The sequence below is a fragment of the Lampris incognitus genome, chromosome 3 (assembly GCF_029633865.1).
Source record: "Lampris incognitus isolate fLamInc1 chromosome 3, fLamInc1.hap2, whole genome shotgun sequence".
NCBI classification, from domain to species: Eukaryota; Metazoa; Chordata; class Actinopteri; order Lampriformes; family Lampridae; genus Lampris; species Lampris incognitus.
In genome coordinates, this window is record NC_079213.1 from 16,714,014 (window position 1) to 16,741,937 (window position 27,924).

Here is a 27,924-nt window from a genome sequence, read left to right on the forward strand (position 1 = left end):
ACATGGAGGGACACATGCATGCAGGCATATAGACAGGGAAAAATACCACATACAATAACCATATACTGTTACATAGACCTTTAACCAGACTCCCAACCCCCCCCCCCATTTAATGCTTTGAAGATGTGCTGCACCAGCATGGACACACACACACACACACACACACACACACACACACACACACACACACACACACACACACACACACACACACACACACACACACATATCAAGCTATGAATAAGCTTCCGCTCTCCCCTCTATTCACTATCAATCAATAAATCAATAATATTGAGCCCAGCCGTATTCAGAGACAAACAGATGGAGGGGAAACAATTACCTCAAATGTGTGTGTGTGAGAGTGTGTGTGTGTGTGTGTGAGAGAGTATGTTAATGTGGTGGTATCAGAAATATGTCATGTTTTATGAGTCTCCAAAGAAGGACAACTATTTTAAACCTCTCTCTCTCACACACACACACACACACACACACACACACACACATACACACACACACACACAGACAAGCACATTCACATACAGAACACGGCTGATGCCCCCCAAAGGTGGTGTTATTTATCTTTTTTTTCAAGAAAACCCCGTCTCTTCACTAATGTTATTTCCGTGTCTTCCCGCCTTCCGCTCATAAATAATGCTGCACTGCTATTAACATGGTCAGATGGGCACGAAGAGCGGAGTGGAGAAATGGGAAAAGGAGCGGTGCGGCGAGTAGAGGAGGAGACCCTGGAATACGGAGAAGAGAGAAGAAGGCCGGGGGGGAAGTTAAACAACAAAGACAGAAGAGATGAAGGGAAGGAGAGAGGAGAGTAGAGGAGAGGTGGAGGCATGTCAACAGATGAGGAAACCCCACGACCAATTAACCTCTCAGACTTCTTTCCTCCTTCTCGTCTCTCAGATGTGTCTGTGAGATGTAAAACCCACCCTCAACACCCCATCTGTCTCCTTCTGAGTCTTCTGCCACTCTTTCGCCGCCCCGGCTGTCACTGTCTGTCTGTGTTTTACCGCCCTGGTCCTCGTCCTCTCGCAGCGGGGAGCAAGTTAAGATGTAGGAGAGAGGGTCGGCAACTAAATGTGGAGGTGAGGTGAGGTGAGGCGAGGCGAGGGGAATCAGAAGAAAAGAGGAGAGAGACATGGTAAGAAGAAATAAATGGAGAGCACAGCGCAGAAAAGAGGCCGGGTCCAGTCAAAGGGGAAGAGGTGGCGTGGCAAGTCAAGGGGAGGACAGAGAGCGGGTCATCACTTGGCCTGTGTAGTTGCACAGCTACTACACACTGAATGCATATTCTGAATATGGTATTCTGTGTGAAAATAGTTCAACGCCCTTTTTTTCCCCACAGCAAGATTTCACTTCTTTCACTTGGTTTTAGCAATGAAAACTTTTCAAATGCTGACTGGAATTACTGCTCAGTCAGGGGTTTTCCTGGCTCAAAATGAGACAATTTTAATTTTCCAAAGGAAGCAGATGGAAGGGCATTTCATAGCAGCCTTATATGCAGAACGCTTTCAAATGGAGAGAAGATCACAAGAGGTGGGCTCGAGTGCTCAGAGCAGAACAATGCTGTCTTGCTTTGCTTGTAAGCTCTGCAGTTCAAAGGCTATAAAGCCACCTGCAGAGGGCCACAGTGACTGGTCAAACATAAAACAACAGTTTGAAGACCCCCGGAAGTAGCCCAGACCATACAAAATGCATGCTCATCGGAGGGAACTGGGCACACAGCTAAAGAAGAACATGTCAGTAGACCACCAGGAGTTGACATTACTAGAGGCAGAGAAGAAAAGGCAGTGAGATGTCCTCAATAACTTAATCACCATCACTGTCTCTCTTGCCTCAGGAAATGTGTCCCTTAGGGGCTCTTCTCAGTGTCTCTGTGAGCCAGATGATGGAAAGTTGAGCTCCTGGGCAAGTTTAACCCTGTAATGGAAAAATCACCTGGACAAAATAAAGAATGAAAACACCCAGACACACTATCTTAGAAAGCAGATGCAAAATGAACCGATACAGATCGTTTCCACCAAAACAGTACAGATCGTTGCTTTCCATATCCAAGATTCAAAATATTGCTCCATCATTCTTGACTGTACCCCCTGATTAAGTCATAAAGAGCAGGTGTCAATTATTATGCGCATTGTCTGTTTGGAGCAAAGACCAGATATCAAGGAATACTTTCTTGGGTTTGTAGATGTGGTGGAGACAACTGGCTTCAACCTGTCCAATGTCATTTTTGATCTAATTCTTGACAAGTTGAAGGAACTCGGCATTCCCTTTGAGAATTGCAGAGGACAGGCATATGACAAAGGAGCCAACATGAAAAGAAACAAGCAAGGTGTCCAGACTGCTATGTACAGCTAAATTCAAGAGCATTGCTTGTTCCTTGTGGAGCACATACAATGAATCTTGTAATAGCTGATGCCGCCAAGTCATCTAAGGATGCTATTGGCCATTTTCGCTATGTGCAGAAGTTCTTCTCTTTCTTTTCAGGAGCCATGCAGCGATGGGGCGTCTTGACCAATCATGTTAGCCTGACGCTGAAATCTTGGAGTGATGTTAGATGGAAGCAGACTTTAGTGTTGCAGTAGTCAGAAATCAAATGTAAGGGGTTGTCCGGGTAGCCTTGCGGTCTATTCCATTGCCTACCAACACAGAGCTCGCCGGATTGAATCCACGTTACCTCCTGGCTTGGTCGTACGTCCCTACAGACACAATTGGCCATGTCTGCGGGTGGGAAGCTGGATGTGGGTATGTGTCCTGGTCAGTCAGGGTGCCTGTTCGGGGGGGACTGGGGGGGAATAGTGTGATCCTCCCACATGCTACATCCCCCTGGCAAAATTCCTCACTGTCAGGTGAAAAGAAGTGGCTGGCGACTCCACATGTATCGGAGGAGGCATGTGGTAGTCTGCAGCGCTCCCTGGATCAGCAGAGGGGGTGAAGCAGTGACCGGGACAACACGGAAGAGTGGGATAATTGGCCAGATACAAATGGAGAGGAAAAGGGAGGGGGAAAAAAAGAAACAAAGAAACCAAGTGTAACAAATCAGAGGCGCTCTCATGGAGGCTAGGCAAGCTGTGACTGACACAGTTGCTAAACCAGAGGCTCAAGCCATTGCAGAAGAAGTGGCCTCATTCCAGTTTTTGATTTGCTCTGTTGTATGGTGTGACATTCTTACCATCACAAACCAGGTGAACAAGCTACCTCAGTGTAGTTCAATTCAGGTTCACTGAGAGTGCCAAAACCTCCCTCGCCAAATACAGACACTCTGGGTTTGCTGAGGCTCTGTCAACTGCCAAGGACCGCTGTGACACCCTAAACATAGTATTACAGCTTAAGGAGAAAAGGCTCAGGAACACTGAAATGCAGTTTCCATATGAGGCTGCAGACGCCCTTCAGCGATGTCCTCAAAAGGCTTGAGGTAACATTTTCTCTAGTGTTGTAGACGCTGCTGTGATAACACTGCGAGAGAGGTTTGAGACACCAAGCCTGGTCAAAGACAAGATTGCAATTGCAACGTATGAGAATCAGTCACCACCATTTTCTTTTTTTTTTTAATTTTCCCCCTTTTTTCTCCCCAATTGTATCCGGCCAATTACCCTACTCTTTCGAGCTGCTCCAACCCCTCTGCCGATCCAGGGAGGGCTGCAGACTACCACATGCCTCCTCCAATACATGTGGAATCGCCACCCACTTCTTTTCACCTGACAGTGAGGAGTTTCACCAGGGGGATGTAGCATGTGGGAGGCTCCCGCTATTCCACCCCAGTTTCCCCTCCCCCTGAACAGGCACCCCGACCAACCAGAGCAGGCGCTAGTGCAGTGACCAGGACACATACCCACATCCGGCAGACATGGCCAATTGTGTCTGTAGGGACGCCCGACCAAGCTGGAGGTAACACAGCGATTTAAACCGGCAATCCCGTGTTGGTAGGCAATGGAATAGACCGCTACGCTACCCGGACACTCATCAGTCACCAGCATTAATTCTCATTCATAGCCCATCCAGATGTCGAAAATCCACACTTCTATTTTAAGCCTCTGCAAGTCAATCCTGAGAGGTGACCCTGACCGAGTTTAGGCTCAGTGGATGAGTCATGTCATGTCGTCCACCAAGGATGTAGACCCAACTTCTTTTGATGATGTAACATGTATAAGGTGTGACATCAGAAGAAGATAGCCCATAGGATCAGAGCACAGATATTCTCATGTACGATGTCTCTCCACCATGTTAGTCATCAAAGATGAAAACGGATAACCTTTTAACACACACACACACACACACACACACACACACACACACACACACACGCACACACACAGAAATGCTCAATGCTGTTTTTCAAAAAAAGGAAAAGATTTAATCCTCAACTTTGAGTACAAAGTAAGAATCGCTGAATAACTTCCATAGTAACCCATAGAAAGTTCTACCTTTCATTCCAGAAGTCATTTATTGAGAGGCATTGAGAGAACCGATCATTTTTCAAGATGCTCAATAATCCATTTTGCTATGAAACACTTGAATTGTTGAAGCCACTTTATCTCTCCCTCTCTGTGACACCTGTTTTTGCTCATCTGTGATGGTTTTAATGAAGCCTCAATAAAGTACCTGTCATTTGTTTCAAGTATTGAACACGGGTCTAGAGTTGATTTTCCATGTCTGCTTCCTGACTGTCCCAGTAATACGCTTGACATTCAATCTGTATAAAGAATCAGTTATTCGTTTCGAAAGCACTCCTGCTCCATTTCAGCCTAGCTAGCGCTGGCAAATTTTATTTAATTCTGAAAACTGCCTTCAAGGTAGTATAATGAAGGAAAAATAATATTTTGCTAAAATAAGAGGTTTTACTTTTAATCAACATCCTCTCCGGCTATTCCCTCAATCTCAATTCATGTTGCTCCACAACACTAAAAGAAGGGAAAAGGTATCATCATCCAAGCACAAACTCCCTTCATTATGATAACAGAAGCAAAGTGGATTAATAGAAACTCTACGTAGCTGCAGTTTGCACTGAAATGGTGTTAGCAAGCAGAATAGGTGAACAGATAAATGACAGACAGTTGTCCTGTACAGCGTAACAGCAGTATTAAGGGCGGGACATGCATGGATTGCATTTATATAGTGCTTTATCTAGACACCCAAAGCGCTTCACAGTGAAGGGGGAAACTCACCTCAACCACCACCAATGTGCAGCCCCCACCTGGGTGATGCACAGCAGCCATTTTGCACCAGAACACTCACCACACATCGGCTTGAGGTGGAGAGGGGGGAATCACTGAGTGAGTCACACAGGGGGATGATTACGTGGCCAGATGGAGAGAGTCAGGTTGGGGATTTTGCCAGGATACCCCCTACTCTTTCTGATGAGTGCCACAGGATCTTTAATGACCACAGTGAGTCAGGACCTGGTTTAACATACTATCATCGGAAGGACGGCATCTCCTACAGCACCGTTTGTGAGCCTCTGTAAGACTAAAGGGTGGGACTTGCTTCTGTGAAGGTACACATAAACATCAATGCAAAGTGTCGCAGAGAAGTGGCTTCTGGGTAACCACAGCTTGCAAAGGCTCACAGTATCACAGACATGCACACCTACAAATATAACCGTCTGTTGACCATGACTGCAGGGCTGTGACATACCAGTTCTGACTAGATAGATAGATAGATAGACAGACAGACAGATAGACAGACAGACAGAGATTATTGTCCTACTATTGGAAATTTGTTGCTAGAGTACAGTACAAATACAACCTGGTTGCATGACATCAGCATGAAGCCAAAAGAGTATCGACACAAAGCAAAGAAGTGGACAATATATGCACAGACACAGCACAGAACGAATGAAAAGATGCATAAATTTGTTTTTAGGGTGAAATCCCATACAGTGTCCCCGTACCACTGGGATTTTTTTTTCTTTGTCGTTTATTACAACCAGAGGGAACATTGCCCCCTATTGGTCCACCAACACCACTTCCAGCAGCAAATCATTTTCCTTGGAGGTCTCCCATCCAAGTGCCTGCCAAGCCCACACCTGCTTAGTTTTCATCGTGAAGCAGAGCCAGGGTACATGTTGGTATGGCTGCCACATGTCTCTTTGAGGTATTGACCGTGGCTCACCTAACACCACTAAAACTCCAAGAACACCTCCAAAATCTCACCAGCACGCCAGCCGTGTCCACTGGGGCTATGCGGCCGAGCAGAGCAGGATATCCGGTAATGTGACAGCACATGAATGCGAACAGTGTTGGGTACAAGTGAGCCGACACCACTGACACAGGCGAGGGCTGAGAGACAGAACAACATAATGCAGAACGAAGGAAAAAGTCGATACCTACCGAGGATTTTTGCACTCTATTTTTTCCCGACTTTGTTTACTTTTCTTGTTTCAATCCTCAGATTTGTTCGGCTATCCCTGTGTTATTCGGTTTTCATACACCAACACTGTCCTTGTTGTATATTCAAGTACGTTGGTAAACACCTATGTGTACATCTGTGGCAATGCACTGCACACACCTCCATATGAGCATAAATCTCGTTTTCGCTCTGATGTATTAGAACACTACTATCACTTATGACAATGGCTAAGAGCCAAATTAACATCCAATGTAATTGTCTGAAAGAACACCAGCTACCATGCAATTACACGTTTTATTATTACAAAAAAATAATCACCAATCACACTGCGTCTAATAACAACAGCTAACGGCCAACTGCATCATCTATAATGACAGATGCAGAACAAGTTGGCCGGGACAGAATGACTTGTTCGTCAACGTGCCGCTGGCCTATTTCAGCAACATCCTGCTTCACCCCCTTTCACTTGAGCAGTCATATCTTCAGGACACAATAACAAGTTAATAGGGGTGTGCAAAACAGATGCATCTCTCACTCCCTATTTCCAGCACCCCGCATGGTAATTTTCTAGCTGCTGCCAAACTTCTCACTTCCATACCTTTACTCTGCATGTGTGTGTTTTTGTTTTTTTGGGAGTGTTTTTCTGTGTGTGTGTGTGTGTGTGTGTGTGTGTGTGCGTGCGTGCGTGCGTGCGTGCGTGCGTGCGTTTGTCCCAAAAGCCTATTCTTGGAGGGGTTAAAGGTTATGCCCCGACCTAAGTACTCAGGTGCCAGATATGTCTCCTGCAAACCAAATAAAGCCAAGCACCCAACACTCCTCCCCACTTTACTTTTGCTGCAGCCACAAGTTAAACTGCACAAATTGCAATGTTCTTGACCCGAGCCGCATGTCGTCCCCCTCTTTCCCCGGTCATCAAAAACAGCCCGGTGCATAAGAAACGGGATAAACAAGGGTTTACGTATCGCCGGTGCAGTCGAAACACACCTCACCTCACATCCACCCATTACATAAGACCGCTGATCGCACACGCCTGTTAGGTACGCACGGACCTCAGCAACTACGGCTCAAATTCTTCATGACCGGGTCATCGTTACAGCCGACGCTTCCACGAGAAAAACACTCAAGGTTTTGTCACTTCCACCGCCAACGTTCCCTCCGTCCCCGGTTTAAACGCTGGGTCAAACTCCACGCGTTCTCCTGCATCGCTTCTAGACAGATGTTAATGCCTTTCAAATGGGAAGAGAAACGACCCGCCGCCACATCATTTCATGGTGATGTAGTGCTCCGTCTTGCAATGCAAACAGAAGGGGACCGTTTCAACAATGAATCAAAGCCGCAATAAAAAAAATGTACTCTGCAGCTTCATCACTAGGAGATACCCCCCTCGTTTTAAAAGCGTCTGACCCGACGGGATGCCTCAATAGAAGTCATAGTTTGCCGGTACATAAATGCACCGTGTAGGAGATGTGACGGGGGATTTATATGATCCACATTGCCTCGTGGCTGTTCGGCGAAGTCTCTCCTGCAGGCAGTATTGTCCCTCGAAAATGTTGCCAATGAGCAGTTGTCCCTTAGACACGCCTCATTTGACCTTCCTCCCAGGCAGAGAAGCTGCTAACACTGGCCCGCCCCGGTCGAGATAAAAATGAAAGGAGGCTTACATCTGTCCATCCCGGTGGACAGCTCTCCAGAAAGGGATTCTCGGTTAAAGCTACACTCCACTCCGCACAAAGGTCCCCCCCCCCCCCGTAAGTTGCACACACCTCCAGACACGCACGGACACATGCACCCATGCACAAGCAAGCACGCAGGTGCAACTCATGCAAACACACAATCTCTCTCTCTCTCACACACACACACACACATGCATTATCAGCACACATGCAAATCCACTTCATGCCTCCAAAAATCATTTTGTAAGAAAGACCTCAGATGGCCCAACACAAAGACTCACGCTCAGACACACAAACACACACTCACTGAAACACACACACACACACGCACACACACACACACAGCATGTTCATTAAAGTTCTAATGACTTCTTGTGTCTCATCACAAAACCTGATTAAACTCAAATGGCTTTCTCATCCCATCAGCAAATGTGTTTGCATTTTGTGCATGTGTGCGCTTGTCTGTGTGTGTGTGCGCGTTTGCAGCGATCTGTAGTCGTTCGTCATTGTGTGTGAGCGTGTGTTTGGTTGTTACCATGCAATACAGATTCTTGGTGTCAGTTCGTGTGAAAGTCCCACATTTCAGCACTGGAAGATGGATTATCTGAGGGACGGCAGCCCGGTTAAAGTGGTGGACGAGGGCACTGGGTTAATGGCTCTGCAAACACAATGTCAGCGGCATCAAGTCCGCTGCAACGCATACAAATGCATGTGCACAATCTGTGTGTGTGTGTGTGTTTTCATTGCCCCCCCCCCCCCAAATTTATCTTGGGGATGGTTTTAACCTGGGGGCTGCCTGGTACAACTATTCTGCTCTTGGCCACTGAAGAACTCTAACCAGCACAACCAGCACATCCAACCAGCACATCTAACCAGCACATCTAACCAGCACATCCAACCAGCACAACCAGCACATCCAACCAGCACATCCAACCAGCACATCCAACCAGCACATCTAACCAGCACATCTAACCAGCACATCCAACCAGCACAACCAGCACAACCAGCACATCCAACCAGCACATCCAACCAGCACATCCAACCAGCACATCCAACCAGCACATCTAACCAGTACATCCAACCAGCACATCTAACCAGCACATCTAACCAGCACAACCAGCACATCCAACCAGCACATCCAACCAGTACATCCAACCAGCACATCTAACCAGCACATCCAACCAGCACATCTAACCAGCACATCCAACCAGCACATCTAACCAGCACATCCAACCAGCACATCCAACCAGCACATCCAACCAGCACAACCAGCACATCCAACCAGCACATCTAACCAGCACATCTAACCAGCACATCCAACCTGCACATCTAACCAGCACATCCAACCAGCACATCTAACCAGCAACATGGTGCATCGTGTTACTGGTCAGATGAGTTACTTGGCAGCGGCTGCAAAGGGAAAAGAGTCTTTTTTTCTTTTCTTCTTTACCGTCTGTACCATCGACTTTATCATAAAATGGATTTCGATGTGGCTCAGCGTGGTTACAAAAGCCTCCTGCGAGTGAATCATCTCCTTCCCGACAATGAGACAGCTCGGAAAATAATGACAATAATTTCACTGGGACAATTAAGTCTCCCCTCGTTAAGCATTTGCTTGTCAGGTCCGCCTTTGTTGGTAGAGGTTGGCTGCTTGTGTCGTGACTGTCGCACACATATTGATGAAACGCACCCACACACCAATACACACGCACATAGAAAATGTGCTTGTGTGTATGTGCCCCGTATACAGAGAAGGGGGGGGTGAGCAGATCCAAGACGAGCAAGCTCACACACACACACACACACACACACACACACACACACACACACACACACACACACACACACAAGTACGCAAACAACAACTACTGAATAGGCCTTATGGACACTAATAAACATGGATGAGTACACACAAACACACGCGCACAAAGCCAGACACACTTGTGCCGCTTCCTTAATGAGTTTCCCAGCTTGCAGTTCAGCTCCGTGCTTCATTATCATCACCCACTTAATGCTTCTGTGAAGGAAATCAGCACCGCATCATTACACACTGGAGAATGCCCTCGTCTCCCTGACCATCTCCCGGTATCTGTCGTTTTTATCCTTCTCTTCTGTCCGTCCGTCTCTCTTTCTGTGCGGTTTGTACATGACGCTTTCTTTCATCCTGCCGTCTCCGTCTCCCAACTCTCTCTTTTTTTTCTCCTCGTGTCATCCGTCTGTTTTTCCCTCTTCACTTCAGAGCGTTCCATCGCTCCTCTCTCTCTCTCTCTCTCTCTCTCTCTCTCTCTCTCTCTCTCTCTCTCTCTCTCTCTCTCTCTCTCTCTCTCTCTCTCTCTCTCTCTCTCTCTCTCTCTCTCTCCATTTCCAACTTTGTCCCGCCTACCTGCCTTCCCCCCCCCCGCTGTTTCTTTCTACCTCTTCTTACTCCTCTTCTCCATGTACCTCTTCGTCCGTCTTTATTTTCTTCCTACTCTCTCTCTCCACTCTCTGTACACCCTTATTAAGTCACTGCCCAACCAACCAGGGGGCCGGGGCCGGAGACGAGAGCGCCGGCTGACCTTCACCACAGTGAAGGGATTCCTTTTCAGATGGCGTTTCTAACCACGGCAGAATAAAACCGCCACGGTTTCCGTTAATTGCATTTTAATCTCGTAGTTGTCGTCCCTGTGAAGCGGAGCGCAAAATTGATTGGCAATTCTTGGGGCGCACCTTGCCTGAAAAAGAGACTGCTCCCGTCGGGCTTTTGAGTGCTCAAAGCTCCCGACTTCTGTTTGTTCCATGGATATGGACAAACATTAGCACTCGCTGATTCCCAGTGTTCACACCAAGACACACACACACACACACACACACACACACACACACACACACACACACACACACACACACACACACACACACACACACACACACACACACACACACACACACAACCATGGACACATGCATATTCGGACTCACACAGATGTGCGTATATATATATACTAGAAGAACCCCGCTACAATGTAGCGGTTTGGTTATCCACCTGTCTAAATCTCCTTCCTCTTCATCCTGCCAGCTAACCACCTTCCCCCTGCCCCTAACCCCCCCCCCCAAAAAATGCTCGGAATCATCTGAAATGCCGAGAAAAGTGGTTTTTAGCCATTTTTAGAAAAACGCATATTTTGCATATTTATGCATAATTATGCATAATTTTAATTTTCTGGGATTTTTTCCCATACTCTCTGGAACAATACCTACCACCTCCAAACATAATTAGGATCATAAATGCTTTAGTTTTGCTTGCTTGCTTGCTGGTTGTCCATCGTGCCCGATGATGACCATCTTCTTCTATTTGTGGGTCCTTTGAGGACTCAGATAGCAGAAGATACCTGCACAGAGATGGTTTTTAAAGTGGCATGGGGGGTGCGCTTCTCCCAACGCCACATGACTTGATTGTAGAGGAGATGGTTCAGATGGCAAGGGGGATCCCTAGACGACCGGCACCTCCACACAACTGCAGGGGGCTGCCGGAAATCCAGTTTTTCGGAAAACGCCTCGAAGCGTACCGCCACAGCTTGCTTTTCTGTTGGGGTAAGCTCCCTTAGCCTTATGTCTTCCCAGACTCACCCACAAGGCAGCGGGGCGAACACACACACACTGACACCACACACACACAATCCCGAAAATATATAAGTAGATACACACACACACACAACCATGGACACATGCATATTCGGACTCACAAAGATGTGCGTATATATATATATATATATATACGTATATATATATATATATATATATATATATATATATATATATATATATATACACTCTTCCAACCACATGAACACACACACACACACACACACACACACACACACACACACACACACACACACACACACTCCATTGAGAGTGGTGATATTCTTCTCGTACAATGCGTGGCACTGCAGAAATCCACCGCAAACAACAGAGAGGGCAGTTCTCGGGAAGTAATCAAGGCTGTGGTAATACACAGGCAGATAAATCTATCAGTGACATCACAGAGCGCGGCGGCTAATTCCCCAGACAGACGGAGAAGAAGAGAAGCTGCAGCTGAATTATGGATTCAGCAGGATTCCTCTGGTCGCGTCTACCATGGGTTCTCGCTCCAACTCACTCGCACAGACCCGTAAGGACATGAAAGGATATGGAAATGCATATATGCATAAATGCATGAATGCACAAGAACGCACATTAGCAGACTGCACGCACATGCTTGATCTTAAAGAAATGGCCCCGACATCCATCACTCATGGTAAAACACAGACATGTAGGTAGGCTCTTCATACACTTGATCTGAGAAAGACCCTCACGCGGTGTCGGGGAGTAACTAGTTACTTGTGACAGCATTATGTAATTACATTGCGAAAGAACTGTGTAATCCTTTAGTTACTAAGAAGAAAAATATTAAATTAAATTACAATTGCTAAAAAAAATTGTTGGTGATTACAAAGGGGTTACACCCAAATATACTCTAGGTCGCTGGACTGCTGACGGCTATGCGCTGAGGGAAGCGCAAGGGATTGTGGGACTGTTACGTTCTTGTTCAGATCATCGTTTTATTAATGTTGTGTTCATGTTTTGATTATTGTTGTGTTGTGGTTTGGACGTTTGACTCGGACTGGGTAGACGACCATTTTACGGACTGACTGACTGACTGTAGGACCATACTTGTATGTTCAATAATGGCCTAGTCAGGGCAAGTCGTTGTTCGGCAACCATTGGGGAGGGGCAGAATAAAGGAGCACTCCTGGGGTGGTGCCGTGTATGGGACACAGAGGGGCTGCCATTCAAACTGAATCCTCGTCTCTCCTTTCTTGTAAGTTCTGTTCGGTTCTGGCGGTGTGTTAAAACGGCACTCCTGGGGCCGCGTGCTGTATGGGACACGGGAGTTGCGATCAAAAGAGATCTCTATCTCTTATTCTCCATGCAAACTCGCCACAATATTCTGTTCGGTAAAAAAAACGTATTTGTTTTGGTGCTTGTGCTTTAAAATAAAAGCATTCCAATCTGAAGTTATTTTAAAGAACTTTTAGCAGAACTTTGTCAGTAAAGGAGCGTCCAGGTGGCGTTGCGGTCTGTTCTCTTGCCTACCAACACAGGGATCGCCGGTTCGAATCTCCGTGTTACCTGCAGCTTGGTCAGGTGTCCCCTACAGACGCAATTGGCCGTGTCTGCAAGTGGGAAGCCGGACGTGGGTATGTGTGCTGGCCGCTGCACTCGCGTCTCCTCTGGTTGGTCGGGGGGGGGGAACTGGGGGGAATGGTGTGATCCTCCCACGTGCTACATCCCCCCTGGCAAAACTCTACACTGTCAGCTTTAAAGAAGCAGCCGGCGACTCCACATGTATCGGAGGAAGCATGTGGTAGTTTGCAGCTCTCCCTGGCTCGGCAGAGGGGGTGGAGCAGCAACTGGGATGGTTCGGAAGAGCGGGGTAATTGGCCGGATACAATGGGGATAAAAGGGCGGGATCCAAACAGTAATCAGTGTTGAGTACTGTTGTGAGGTTTACACTGCATGGTTTAAATTTATGTTTTAAGGACTTTCCAGGTTTAATGCCCAGTTTAAAACATTTGTTAGAAAAGTAATCAAATCTAATGTTACATTACTTTAATCAGGTAATTAAGAGTTACATTACTTATTACATTTTAAACAGGGTAACTAGTAATCTGTAAACCATTGCATTTCAAAAGTAACCTTCCCAACACGTTCTTGTGTACTTTTTGTGTCCAGGCGCATGTTTCAGATCAGATCTATAAACACACACACACACACACACACACACACACACACACACACACACACACACACACACACACACACACACACACACACACACACACACACACTGCCCAGTAGAGGGATGAGACGATATAGGACTTGGTCGCAGATCGTGATAAAAAAAATACTCACTAAAAGTTGATTGTGGTGAATTTCCATCATCAGGATAATCGTACATGGGGCTAATCATCCTCACGAGTGACTTGAAAAAGCTGTCCAGCTCGCTACAGTACAGTCCTGTACTGATTTCCTGATTTATTTTGAGCTAGTGCAGCGCCCGTTCAAAACGGGCCAGTTCAGAACGGGCCGACTTCTTGGCCTCCGGTATTACTGCTTGCAGCTCTCTCGAAAACCGCTCATCCCAACATCTTCACTCGAAGGTCAAAGGACTATGGCTGTAATAACCCCTCCAGCCACAATGTGTGTGTGTGTGGGGGGGGGGTCCAAAAGCAGAGTGGCGCTGCTAGTATTTACGCTCGTTGACTCCACTGGCAAAGTTTTATGGCTAACCTCGCTGAAAACGTTACTGCTTGCAGCTTTCACGGCAAACGATCATTCAAACAACTTCACACTCAACACTGGACTTCCTTGGGTCCTCAGGGATAGGCCAGAATGGACAGGACAGATGGGCTCCTTCCATTTTAGTTAGATTGCTACAAGGGGGAGCCCACATCTTTCCAGTCATTCCAAAATCCTAAACCTGTCACCGTGGCCGAAACCTCGGCTTGTCCATTGTATCCCTCACAAAAAAAGATGTGTGTCCTGTCTGGGATGCAATAAAAATATGTGATTCTTAACAAAATGTAAGGTAGAGTTATTCCAGTATGTTTTAGTGCCATTTTTAGAGTTTTGATGATTATCACGATGATATCGTGAATCGCAGTTATTTTGGGCAGGATAATCGTGGCATGAAATGTTCACATCATCCCGCCCCTGCTGCCCAGTCCCCTCAAGGCCACCACATCAGTTGTGTATTTTGTGCATCTGAGTGTATTTTGAGCATTCGACACCTATTGCATCTCTTTCCATCCCGGAAGAGGGAGCCCTCCTCTGTTGCTCTTCCTGAGGTCTCTCCCTTTTTCATCCTGATAAGGTTTTTCTTGTGGAGTCCTTCCTCATTTGTTTCTATGATCCAAGGATAGAGGGCGTTGTATATTGTACTGATTATAAGGCCCTTGTGATTTTGGGCTATACATATAAACTTGACCTGATATCACACACACACAGTATACATGCACACCCAAGCACGCACACACAAATGTTGCCCCAGATGGGTCCGCGGTGGCGTAGCGGTCTAAGCATCGGCTTTGTGTCGATGCAATTGCCCACTGGGGACTGGGGTTCGCGCCCCGGTCTCGTCAGATCCGACTATGGCCGGACTCGATGAAGCAGCAATCATTGGCAAACGCTGTCTTCGGGAGGGGGGCGGAGTCGGCTTGTGTTCGTCACGTGAATGCGTCTCTGTGTGTGTCGGAAGAAACAGTGGTTCGGCCTGGAGTCGCCTTGTCACGAAAGTGGGGAGGCGGTCTCCTTCGAGACTGCCGGCCGGAGAGATGCAGTTGGCGAATGCATGCAGTACGAGGGTGGGTGTTTGAATTAAAATAGGGATCGATTGGCCCCTAAATTGGGAGAAAAAAGGGAAAAATCAGAAATAAATTTGAAAAAAAAACAAAAAAAACAAATGTTGCCCCAGAACGACACACAATCACCTCACGCACAACTGGAGGCATGTGAAGCCATGTAGTAGAGCGCGGGAAAGGTTGCCAGTCCTGGCCTGGACTAAGAAACTGAAAACTTCATAAAAAAAACACCAGCAGAATCAAAAACAATAACAGATCGTCTCTGTTGACATTTGTGTGTGTATGTGTGTGTGTGTGTGTGAGCTCTAGAGCTGAACAGAGAAGGTGAAATAGACACTGATTGAACTGGGCATTGAGCACTGAGATCTTCTGCCTGTGTATCCATCTGTCTGTCTGTGTGTGTGTGTGTGTGTGTGTGTGTGTGTGTGTGTGTGTTCTGCTCGCCTGCATGTGATAGGCCATGCTTCCAAGCTTACCTGAGGAAAATCCACTTATCCCCCCCTCCCCTCCTTCCCCGCAACCCCACCATCCCCGCTTATCAATTTCTGAATTGAATCTCATTTCCACTGAATGAAAGGCCTTTCTCGTTTCCTTGTCAGATACCCACATTTCCCAGTGGCTCAGAGGACAAAGCCCATTAGCAATATTGTTGGTCCAAAGGAAGCTATTACCATTCATCACTTATTAGCCTCATTCTCCTATCCCCCTCTTTAACGCGGGAGTGATGGTCATTATTTGGTGAAATTTCGGAGCCGGCTCGACTCATTGGAAGCGTTTTCCAACACACGTCACCTCCGTCATCCTAGTATTACTCTTATGAATGGCAAGGATCCAAGGGGTTTGAGCAGGTTTGCAATAGGCGGCGCCTGTAGACCTTAAAGCTCTAGAGACCGACCGACAGAAACTCTGCCAGGCGTCTGAACGTGTGTGATGGTTTGCTTCATACTGCAATACGATGTGGGATTTAGTGGCGGTTTGAAAGACGACCGAGTCCCCAACAGGGTTGCCAGTGCAAAAGAAGCGTGTTAATTACCAACCACACGTCTATGTACACACACACACACACACACACACACACACACACACACACACACACACACACACACACACACACACACACACACACACACAAATACACACATGTGAACAACCTAACACACACAGGGTCACATTTGTTTATAAAATCATCTTGGGGACAAAAATTTGCAAAACCCCATTTCCCTAACCCTAATCCTCATCCTCACCCCTCGTCCAGATACAACCCTTGTCCTCATGGAGACCTAACAAAGTCCCCATGAGGGAGGTTGCTCTGTCTTTATGAGGACATTAGGTCCTCACAAGTGTAGATGAATGAACACACACACACACACACACACACACACACACACACACACACACACACACACACACACACACACACACACACACACACACACACACACACACACACACACACCAGTAGTTGTTGGGTCTAAGAGACAAATAGAGAGGTGTGGAGAGAGAGTAGGGGCCTTAGCGAGGGTAGAAGAAGAGGGCAGGGAAAGAGAGGCTGACATATAAAGCTGACCTCACCCTTCAACCCAGCGCCAGAGGCTCTTCTCGACACCTTCTCTACTACGGGTGTTAGGAAGGGTGGCGCCACAGAGTGTTATGTCTGCACACATCGACAGTGCTGCATTTGATTTGGTGCTGTTCGACTGTGCTGGGATCGATTGGTGAGGCCTGCGGGCTCTGGGTTGTTTGATCGGGTCTGCCTTTGATGCTGTGTCAGTCTAAATAAAGAATGCCACGGAGAGGTTGTGTCGAGCGACAGCGCTGTGTCCTGACGTGATTTAAAAATACAATATTGGCGACGAGGATGGCTGATATCTCTCTCCCACCACCTGCCCCCTTCCTGGCATTACCTGGCGAGCCTCCGGTACCATGGACTCACTGGCTACATAGTTTTGAAAATTACATCATCGCCTCAGGGCTCGACGACGTGAGCCAGGCTAGGAAGACGGCTCTGTTGCTACACTGCTTGGGAGCAGAGGGTCATCGTGTGCTCGGGACTCTGGGGAATGTCACAAACTTTGACGAAGCTGTGGGACTTATGAGCACCCATTTCGCTGCTCCACAGAGTGCCCTCCTTCGGCGATTTATATTCCGTCAGCGACACCAACTGCCTGGTGAGTCTGTGCGGCAGTATGTAGCTAATTTGCGAGGGCTAGCTAGCTCATGCAAGTTTGGCGCGCTTCAGGACGAGATGGTTCGCGACCAGCTAATCGAACACACCAACAACGCAAAGGTGCGTGAGACTCTCCTGCTGGAAAAAGACGATCTGCTGCTGTCCAGAGCAATTACCATCGCACTACAGGTTGAGGGAGCAGCTGAGTGTGCTGCTGTGCTAAATACACAGCAAGTGGCCACCTCCAGTCAAGCTGCCAACGACTCCTCCCTCTACTCACGGCTGCCCCTCGGGACGCAACCCAACCAGAGTGAGGCGGGCGCCGACTCCACTGGGGACGTCTTGCAACTGCAACGACGGCGTTCTCAGCCCCGCCCTCAACAGTCCTGTGGTAACTGTGGGTCTCGGTCTCATGTTTCAAGGGCTCAGAACTGTCCTGCCCGTGGCGAGACATGCCGTAGCTGCGGTAAGCACAATCACTTTGCCAACGTCTGTCGATCTTCCCCGGCTGGGTCAGAGGGCCACACCCCCCAGTCTTCAACCGCCGTCATTCACAAGGTGAGCTCTGGGCCAGTGTCATTCAAATCATGCACAGTCAACATTAATGATGTGTACATCCCCCTGCTGTTGGACACCGGTGCAGGTGTGTCTCTCCTGAATGTTGATACCTACAGTCAATTTTTCGGTTCACTGCCACGGTCCGCACCCTCAGCTGTCCTCTGTGGGTATGGTGACTCCAAAATCGATCTGGTTGGCTCTCTCCAAGTGACTGTCCGCTATGGAACCAAGCTGGTGCCCAATGCAGTTTTTCATGTGGCACGCCGTGGGGCCAACCTGATGGGCCTGGACCTGTTCTCCGCTCTGGGGTTCTCCCTCTTAGACACAAGGGGGGCAGCAATCCTGACTGTTGCCACACCTTGGCAGCAGAAGTGGCCATCGCTGTTTATGGGGCTGGGCTGCCTCTCCGCCTTCGCCCATCAACCTCTCCTCAACCCTGCTGTGAAATCTGTCATCCAACCACTGCGCCGCATCCCATTGGCTCTCCGTGATGGGGTCTCCACCGAGCTGCAACAACTGCTGGAAGCTGGCATCATTGAACCGGTGGACGCGTCACCTTGGGTCTCAAACCTCGTGGTGGCTAAGAAGAAGTCGGGGGGCCTGCGTGTCTGCGTCGATCTACGTGCAGTAAATAAGGCAGTGGTCCCTGATAAGTATCCACTGCCCACCTGAGAAGAACTCACTGCTCAGTTCTATGGCTCTGAGGTGTTCTCCAAGCTCGACCTCAGACAGGGGTACTTACAGGTGCCCCTCCACCCCAGCAGCCGAAACCTCACAGCCTTTGTGACACATGCAGGAGTGTTTCGCTACACCAGGATGCCTTTCGGTCTCAGCTCCGCCCCTAGCTGCTTCCAGAAAATCATGGTCTCTGTGCTGGCTGGCATACTGGGCGTGGCCATTTATCTGGACGATATAGTGGTACACGGGCCCACCAGTGAAATCCACGACAAGCGCCTCAACATGGTCTTCGCAGCCCTGTCCAAGCACAAGCTAACTCTCAATGCTGAGAAATGTGTCCTTTCTGTGCCAGCCATCGACTTCGTGGGGTTCCGGCTGTCAGCGAGCGGTGTAACTCCACTACAATCCAACGTGGACGCCATTCAGGCCATCCCTGAGCCCAGCTCGGCCGCCCAGGTCGCCTCCTTCCTGGGTATGACAAGTTAGTACCTGAGGTTTCTTCCCCAGTACTCTGTGACCACAGCCCCCCTGCACCAGCTGCTGCGTAAGGACGAGCCATGGGTGTGGTCAAAGGCATGCAGTGACGCTGTGCGTGATCTCAAGACTCAACTGACTTCACCACCAGTGTTGGCTCACTTCGACATCTCCAGCTCCACCTTTGTGACCTGTGACGCATCAGCCACAGCGATAGGGGCTGTGCTGTCTCAAACCCAGAACGGTGTGGAGAAGCCCATTGCCTTCGCCTCCCGTGCCCTCAACCTGACCGAGCAGCGGTACTCCGTGGGTGAGCGTGAGGCGTTAGCCTGTATCTGGGCTTGTGAAAGGTGGCACCTCTACCTCTATGGCCGCTCCTTCACCCTCAGGACAGATCACCAGGCCCTGACAGCGCTGCTGTCCACATCTGGGACAGGCCACAAACCCCTGAAGCTGCACCGCTGGTCTGACCGCCTCCGCCAGTACAACTTCAGCCTGCAGTTCACCCCAGGCAGAGACAATGTTGTCGCTGACCTGCTCTCTCGCTCTGTCTCCACCCCAGCTCCACAGACGGACACTGACTATGTGGAAAAGGACATTGTCCAAATGCTACACACACCCCTCCAGGCCACTGTCTCTCTGCAGGAGCTGAGGGCAGCCTCCGAACAGGACCCTGTCCTCTCCCAGCTCCGCACCTACATCCAGAACGGCTGGCCTCACAAGGTCCCAGAGGAGCTGGCTGCGTTCGCCCGAGTCAGACAGGAGCTCTCCTGCTGGAACGACACCTGCGTGGCACGTGGGTTTTGCACAGTGGTCCCAGCTGCTCTCCGTGCACGTGTTTTGAATACGGCGCATGAAGGCCACCTGGGCATTGTGAAACTGAACAGCGCTACCGAGACCTGGTGTGGTGGCCGGGGATAGACAGAGATATTGAGGCTCTGGTGAAGGACTGTTCTGCCTGCCTTGTGAGTGGCAAGACTGGCCACCAGGCTCCCCCACCCCTGCAACCTCTCGCCTGGCCCTCTCAGCCCTGGGAACACCTGCAGTTGGACATTTGTGGTGAGATCCATGGAGTTCCCCACCACCAACGCTTCATGGTGGTCGCCTACGATCTACACTCAAAATGGCCTGAACTCACCACTTCCGGCACTGTGACCTCACAGATCATCATCGACTTCCTGGACTCTCTTTTCTCTCGCTGGGGCCTCCCAAACACCATCACCACTGACAACGGCCCTCAGCTGGTCTCTGCTGAGTTCACTGCTTATCTCGAAAGCAAGGGCATCCGTCATATACGCACTGCATACTACCACCCCCAGGCCAATGGCGGCGTTGAACGTTTTCACCAGTCACTGAAGAACGGCCTCAGAGCACACATGGCCCAAGGGTGCTCTTTCACGCAGGCCATCCGTCACACTCTGCTGCACTATCGGGCCACACAGCACTCGACCACAGGCGTCTCCCCAGCCTCTCTCGTGCTAGGCCGGGAACTGTGCATGCCCCTTGACAGGCTCCGCCCCTCCAAACCTCAGGCACCTCCCTCTGGGGTCAGAGCCTCAGTCACTTGTCAGCAGACGCGGATGAAGCAACGGTTTGACCAGTCAAAACGAACCAGGGTGCCAGACATCAATGTGTCAGACTGGGTCAGGGTCCGCAGGCCCCACAGGGACAATAAAATGGCTTCATACTGGTCCTCTCCTCTCCAAGTCACCCGTCAGCTGGGCCCAGCCACTTACCTCCTCAGCGACGGCACTCGGTGGCACTCCAGTCGTCTACGGAAGGTGTCAGCTCCGCCACACACAGCTGGTGACACAACCATAGCCATTCCCTCAGCATGGCGAGACGCCCCGGGGCTTCATGCAGCTCCTACACGGGCCCCAGACATTCCCGGGCCTCAGCTTCCCCTGCCTTCTCCCTCCCCACCTCGGCCTGCCCAGCCTCAGGCCGCCCCGCGACCTGTTCGCACACGTTTGCGCCCTGGCCACCTAGAGGACTTTGTGTCAACCTTTCATGTTTGAAATCCTGCCGGGGGGGGGGAAATGTTATGTATGCACACATCGACAGTGCTGCATTTGATTTGGTGCTGTTCTACTGTGCTGGGATCGATTGGTGATGCCTGCGGGCTCTGGGTTGTTTGATCGGGTCTGCCTTTGATGCTGTGTCAGTCTAAATAAAGAATGCCACGGAGAGGTTGTGTCGAGCGACAGCGCTGTGTCCTGACGTGATTTCTAAATACAATACAGAGCACCGACCATTGTGACGGATGCGTAGCTGATGATCGGCCACGTATAACAACCACATAATCTCGCTGGATCGAACACGCCGTGACTCCAGCGAAACAAAGGAGAAGCCCGAAAATACAAAATGGCTGCTCTACGGGGCTGACGCCATGCTGGGAGTGAAGGGTGGCCCATTCCCTCGAGGGCTGAACCCTACGCCAGGGGAAAGTCATCCCAGCCATGTCCTACTTCACGCGGTACACCCTCTCCCCGCCACGCACGAGCTCCGCAAAGCGGAAACGTCACAAAAGATCATTATTAAAAGGAAAAATCAGATCGCTAACAAGGCCAACTTGGTTTTTGCTGCTCTTTTTGTTTTTGAGCATGATGCTCATTCTGCGGGGGAGTGGAAAAAAAGAAAAGGCCCGAAATGTTTTCTTGAGGATTTGTACGCCAAACATTCCTCACAATCTGTTGTTTAAATCTTTTCATCTGCGGCTAGATTAAAAGACAGCCGCTGCTGCTTCCTCTGTTGTGTTTGCTTGCCGAGCCCCTTGTGTTGAGTGGGCGACTGGCGGCTGCTGTCAGCGGCGGATTAGCCCAATGGAAGAAAAAAAAAGCAGATGTTTATGCAGAATGTCTGTGTGATGTTGCGTATGTGTGTGTGTTTTGAGACGGCAAAACACTCCACATTCTTGATGAAGAGAAATATGGCGAATCTTGTGTCCTACAGCTGCATCGCCGAAGGGCCCGTGTGATATCACACGCTGCCTGGCTACGTACCAACGTACATACATGAATACTGATGCAAAGAGGCGCACGCACAAGAAACCCTCACACCCACGAATGCTAGCTAACACACGCTTAACACTGCTGGCACACCTACCCACGCCACGTAAACACAAATACTGTTATACATGAGCAGATACCCACATCTGAATTAGGATATATAATAAGAACATATGTTTAAACACACACACACACACACACAACACATGCTAGACACTAAATCCCATTAGTGGAACGAGAACGAGGCACAGCGGAGCCGGGGAGGCATATGAGAGCAGTTGCTGTGACAGATTCTTGTGTAAACTGTCTTTAGTCGTTGTTGTTTTTGTTTAATAAACAAATCTTTCCATTCAAAGCATGAGCCGGTCGTTTACAGGAATACACAAGACACACACAAACAAACACAGAGAACGAGCGGGGAAAGGGCGACGGGACAGATATCCGGCCTTAAATACACACACGTGCACTACAGCTGTGCACAAAAAAGATCGATACAGCTCTAATAAATTGGAATAGAAATCTTGAATTAAAGAGTTTTGACTCAATTTGTCTGCTGAGTTATCAAAATATGATGTGATATCAATATTAGACTACCCCGGTGGTACACAGCAAGTTGTATTTTTAGCTATATTTTGAAATGTTCTTTTTTTCTCCCCCCTCTCCCCCTCTTCTCCCCAGTTGTACCTGTCCAATTACCCATCCCGGTCTCTGTTCCACCCCCTCTGCCTATCCGGGCAGGGCTGCAGACTACCACATGCCTCCTCTTCCTATACATGTGGAGTCGCCAGCCGCTTTTTTCCATCTGACAGTGAAGAGTTTTCACCTGACAGTGAGGAGTTTCACCAGGGGAACGTAACGCGTAGGAGGATCACGCTATTCCCCCCAGTTCCCCCTCCCCCCTAAAGAGCTGCTTCGACCGACCAGAGGAGGCGCTAGTGCAGCGACCAGGAAACATACCCACATGTGGCTTCCCTCCCACAGACACGGCCAATTGTGTCTGTAGGGACACCTGACCAAGCCGGAGGTAACACGGGGATTTGAACTGGCGATTCCCGTGTTGGTAGGCAACGGAATAGACCGCCATGCCACCCGGACACCCTATATTCTTAAATTTTCAGTAAATTGCGTAGAGTATTGCAATGTATCGCAATATGTTTCGTATCACAACGTATCATGATACACATCGTATTGTGACCCATGTGTCATGATACACGTCGTATTGTGACCCATGTGTCATGATACACGTCGTAACGTGAGGTCCTTGCCAATACCCAGCCCTAATGTGCACACACAAATAAATGTACTTGGATGTACACAGATGCATACATATATGCCCAGGCCAATGCATGTACACAATACATTAGTATGCACATAAGCCACACACATATGTGTGTGCGCACGCGCACACGCACACTAGTGAAATATGGGATAGATGTGCATATGTGAAATGCCATGGGCGTCATTATTACACTCACATCTCATATTTCAAAATCATACCACCATCCATCAGAGGTACTCAGCTAATGATAACACACACACACACACAGCATTCTGATATGATACTGCACTACAACATACGTATGCACATGTCAATAAAAAGACCCTGTTCTAAGTAACACAATCTCATATACACAGATACATACAAGCATTAACACAGACGCTCAATCAGGTCCACGCATACAAAGTAAAATCTCACACGTGCTCTGAAAGAGAGGTTCATTTAGATGTGCACATAAACCACAAAATGAAATACACACAAAAACAACGGATGAAGTGGCTGTTGACAGATCTGTAAGATAACTGATACCAGCATAAGCCATTTCTGTCTGGCCCAACTGTAACCGGCAACAATCTCAATTCCACCAGCGCACATAAACACACAAGTGACACTTGACTTTTAGCTTCACACACACACACACACACACACACACACACACACACACACACACACACATACCCATTTACATGCACAGACACTAGATAGTCTTGCAGAAACTCATATAGGATACAAACTAATACACATGACATGTAAAATAATGCACTCTCTATCTCCCTTTCGCCCCCCCCCCCCAGGGGTAACAGATGGGGGAGGGTTACTGCGGTGGAAACTCTCCAGGAAGATTGACTGCATTTTAATTAGCTGTCATCATTGAACTTTATCTTGCCTGCGATGATGTTGAGGGAGCTGGTGAACATGGCTGCCACGGCGACCATTCAGGATGTGATGGCAGAACAATGGTGTCATGCAACCGAATCCTGATGCAGCTTTTAATGAAGGCTCGCAAACACATTTGGCACTTGGGTGTGCATGCACACATGCATACACACGCGCGCACACACACAAAATCACAAACTGTTGACATATCAAAAAGCTGCAAAGAGAATGAAGCGAGTAATAGAATAGAATAGAATAGCCATGTCCAACCTTAAATAGGCGCAGGATGTTGGCCACCATGATGGATACAGAGCTGGCTGCGGCTCCTATCACTCCCACGATTTTATCCGGCTTGGCGAAGATGGGCGGGTCTCCATTAGCACAGCGAACATCCGAGCCGTCTTTCTCTATCAAGGCCTGGACGAAGGTCAGAGACTGCTCCAGAGCATACGTGTCCCTTGAACAGGTATCCAAGATGCGGGCGCCCAGAGTGATGTTGGGGAGCAGATCAGGATCCTTGTTGATCAAGTCGATGGCGAACATCATGGCCTCCAAACGGTGGATCCCCTTCTCTTTCTTCAGCTCCCCACAGGGTGTGCCACGGTCCCCCCGGGAGTGGACAGGAAATAACCCGCCCAGGATGATGTCCCCGTCCAGCCGGATGGAGTGAGCATACTCTGGTGCCGCCTGTGGGTCCATGGGGGTACGCTGAGGGGAGATAAGGGGCAGCAGCAAAGAATAGGAAGTAGCCATGAACAGGAAGATGGTGCAGGAGGAAGAGGAAACGGGGTTCCGCTGCGGCTCCATAATTGCCAGACAATTCAGCAGACGGGAGGCTATGATGGTAGGTGAGAGGGTCGGAATAGTTATTCCAAATCAGCCAATCACAAACAAGGAGGCGTTTGAAAGAACATTGAGGTGCTCACTCGCACTATTGCTTATTGATGAACGGGGTCTCAACCCCCCGGGCGGAGCTAGCCAAGCCCCATGAGAACATTATATCCCAAAGTATGGTAGAAAGATAAAGACGTTTAGGGGTAAGGTGGAAGCAATATAGGATGATCGTAGAGCCTTGCTGCACAGATAGTAATCCAGTATTCACATTTTCAGCCGTGTGAGCCTGTTGGCGAGAGACAGAGAGAGAGAGAGACAGAGAGAGAGAGAGAGAGAGAGAGAGAGAGAGAGAATTAATACCCATATAACAGGCACGAAGACCCGAATAGATGTCTGTGTCTGTCTCTATTTGTATGTGTCTGCTTGTATGTCCATGTGTGTTGAAGTGCAGTTCAAACCACGCATGTGTACGGTTTGCTGCCACAGGGATGTACAGTCCATTTCACAAACACATGTAAACACTAACAGATGAAGCAAAGATGCAGCCAAGCATGCTGCAAAGTCGCAAATAACCTGCGTGCATGTGCTGATAAACACACCTACACATATTCCTATGCACATATTCCCCCTTACACTCCCAACACACTCACACACACACATATACAAAAAGGGAACTTTTCCTGTCGAAATGCCAATATCTGTCAGTTATTATCAATTTCTACAAACACATATACATGCGCATACATACAGTATACCCCCACACTCACACAAATATACCTCTTGACATATTTACAAGTAAAATGGCAGTTCAGCTTCCGGAGGAGAACCTTGGCACACAAAGACACAGGACTAAGATTACAGTGGAAAGTGGGGAGGGCAGAGAACAAATAAGAAAAGAGCAACAGAGAAAGGGAGCGAGAAGGAGGGGTAGAGAAACACTGGGCCTAGAGAGAAAGAGGGAGAATAGGTCGGGTAGAGGAACAGAAAGAGAGGGGGAGCGGAGTGAGAGAAAGAATGAGAGAGAAGAGGACGTATAGAAGACGAAACTGAGTTTGCGAGGAAAATTACAAAACAGGAGACAAGCAGACAGAGGGAGACAGGGAAAGGACGAGAGAAAGAGAGGGGTGCCTTGAAGCCTGGAAGGCAGCTAGGGCTAGTTTACCGAGGTAGCAGGCTAGCAGGTCCCTCCGACAAAGCCTCGGCCACATGGGTCTCAGCTCCCGTAAGCGGCGGACTCCGTCTTGGTACTGTAGCGAATTCGGGGGACAACGCAACCACAGGAACTGCCGCGGCCGGGAAGCGAACCCGTATCGCCCGCACCGCAGGAGGCATCGCTAACCGCTCGACTAAAGGCTCAGACCCCTTAGTTAAGGACCAACGTGTCTACTTATCCATGCACGTTACACTATGTTAATTCAGTTTAGGTTTGATGGTCTTGAGCTGGAAAGGTGTGGACTTGTAGTGTCCTGAACAGCGTCTTTAAAGTGGCGTATCCTGAGGTGTATTTATGCAACCTGCCGTCATTAATTAACTCCAGAGGACGTACCCGCGCCTCACAGTGACGTCCTCGGCTTAACCACACCTCCAATCATTTCTCAATGAAAACCAGTCCAAGTACGTAAGAAAAGGAAGAAGGGGAAAAGGCAAATATAATCCCCATCAGATAATATACAGTCCAAAGCCATGTAAGTTAGGTGAAATTGTCCCTAAGTATAAATGTGTGTGTTTGTGTCGGTCCTGTGATGGCCTGGCGGCCTGTCCAGGGTGTCTCCCCGCCTGCCGCCCAATGTCTGCTGGAATAGGCACCAGCATCCCGCGACCCTGGAAGCAGGATAAGCGGCACAGATAATGGATGGATGGACTTCTAACAGGCGGCCCTAAATGAACCCCAGAACCTCGCGATTTAGGTGCCGCGTACTACCCTTTGTCCTCTAGCGACAATGAAAGCCTTAAAGGTGAAGTCCGGTATTTTTTAACATAAACCCTAAGGCTGCTGGCCCTGACGGGATACCCGGAAAGGTGCTCAGAGCATGCTACCACGAACTCCCTGGGGTTTTTACCAACATCTTCAGCCTATCCCTCTCGCAGGCCTCTGCCCCCACCCCTCTGAAATCAGCAACTATCATCCCGGTCCCTAAGAAACCATCCTCAAACAGCCTACAGACCGGTAGCCCTCACCCCTCTGGTTATGAAGTGTTTTGAGAGACTAGTACTCAAACATATACAAACCAGTCTCCCTCCTTCCCTGGACCCCCATCAGCTCGCATTCGGGCCAAACAGATCCACAGAAGACGCACTGTCCACCACCCTTCACGCTGCCTTGAGCCATCTCGAACAGAGGAACAGCTACGTCAGGATGCTCTTTGTGGACTACAGCTCCGCTTTTAACACAATCATTCCCGACATCCTGATAAATAAACTACTGACCCTCGGCCTCCCCCCGTCGACTTGCAGCTGGATCAAGGACTTTCTAACAAACCGTCCACAGTCAGTCAGAGTTGGTCCCCATCTCTCCTCCACCATGTCACTCAGCAGCGGCTCACCGCAGGGTTGCGTGTTGAGCCCCCTCCTCTACTCACTGTACACCTTCGACTGTTTACCAGCTTTCTCTTCAAACTCCATCATAAAATTC

At 48.9% G+C, this 27,924-nt stretch overlaps 1 protein-coding gene across 1 annotated transcript in view; it reads right to left on the minus strand.

Annotated features, from left to right (window-relative positions):
- grm8a (glutamate receptor, metabotropic 8a) overlaps positions 1 to 25,260 on the minus strand; it is a 497,387-nt gene extending 472,127 nt beyond the window's left edge. The window contains exon 1 of the mRNA XM_056275654.1: positions 24,729 to 25,260. Coding sequence (XP_056131629.1) covers positions 24,729 to 25,211 — 483 coding nt within the window. The 5' untranslated portion in view covers positions 25,212 to 25,260. The remainder of the gene's footprint in view (positions 1 to 24,728) is intronic.
- Positions 25,261 to 27,924: the final 2,664 nt, after the last annotated feature.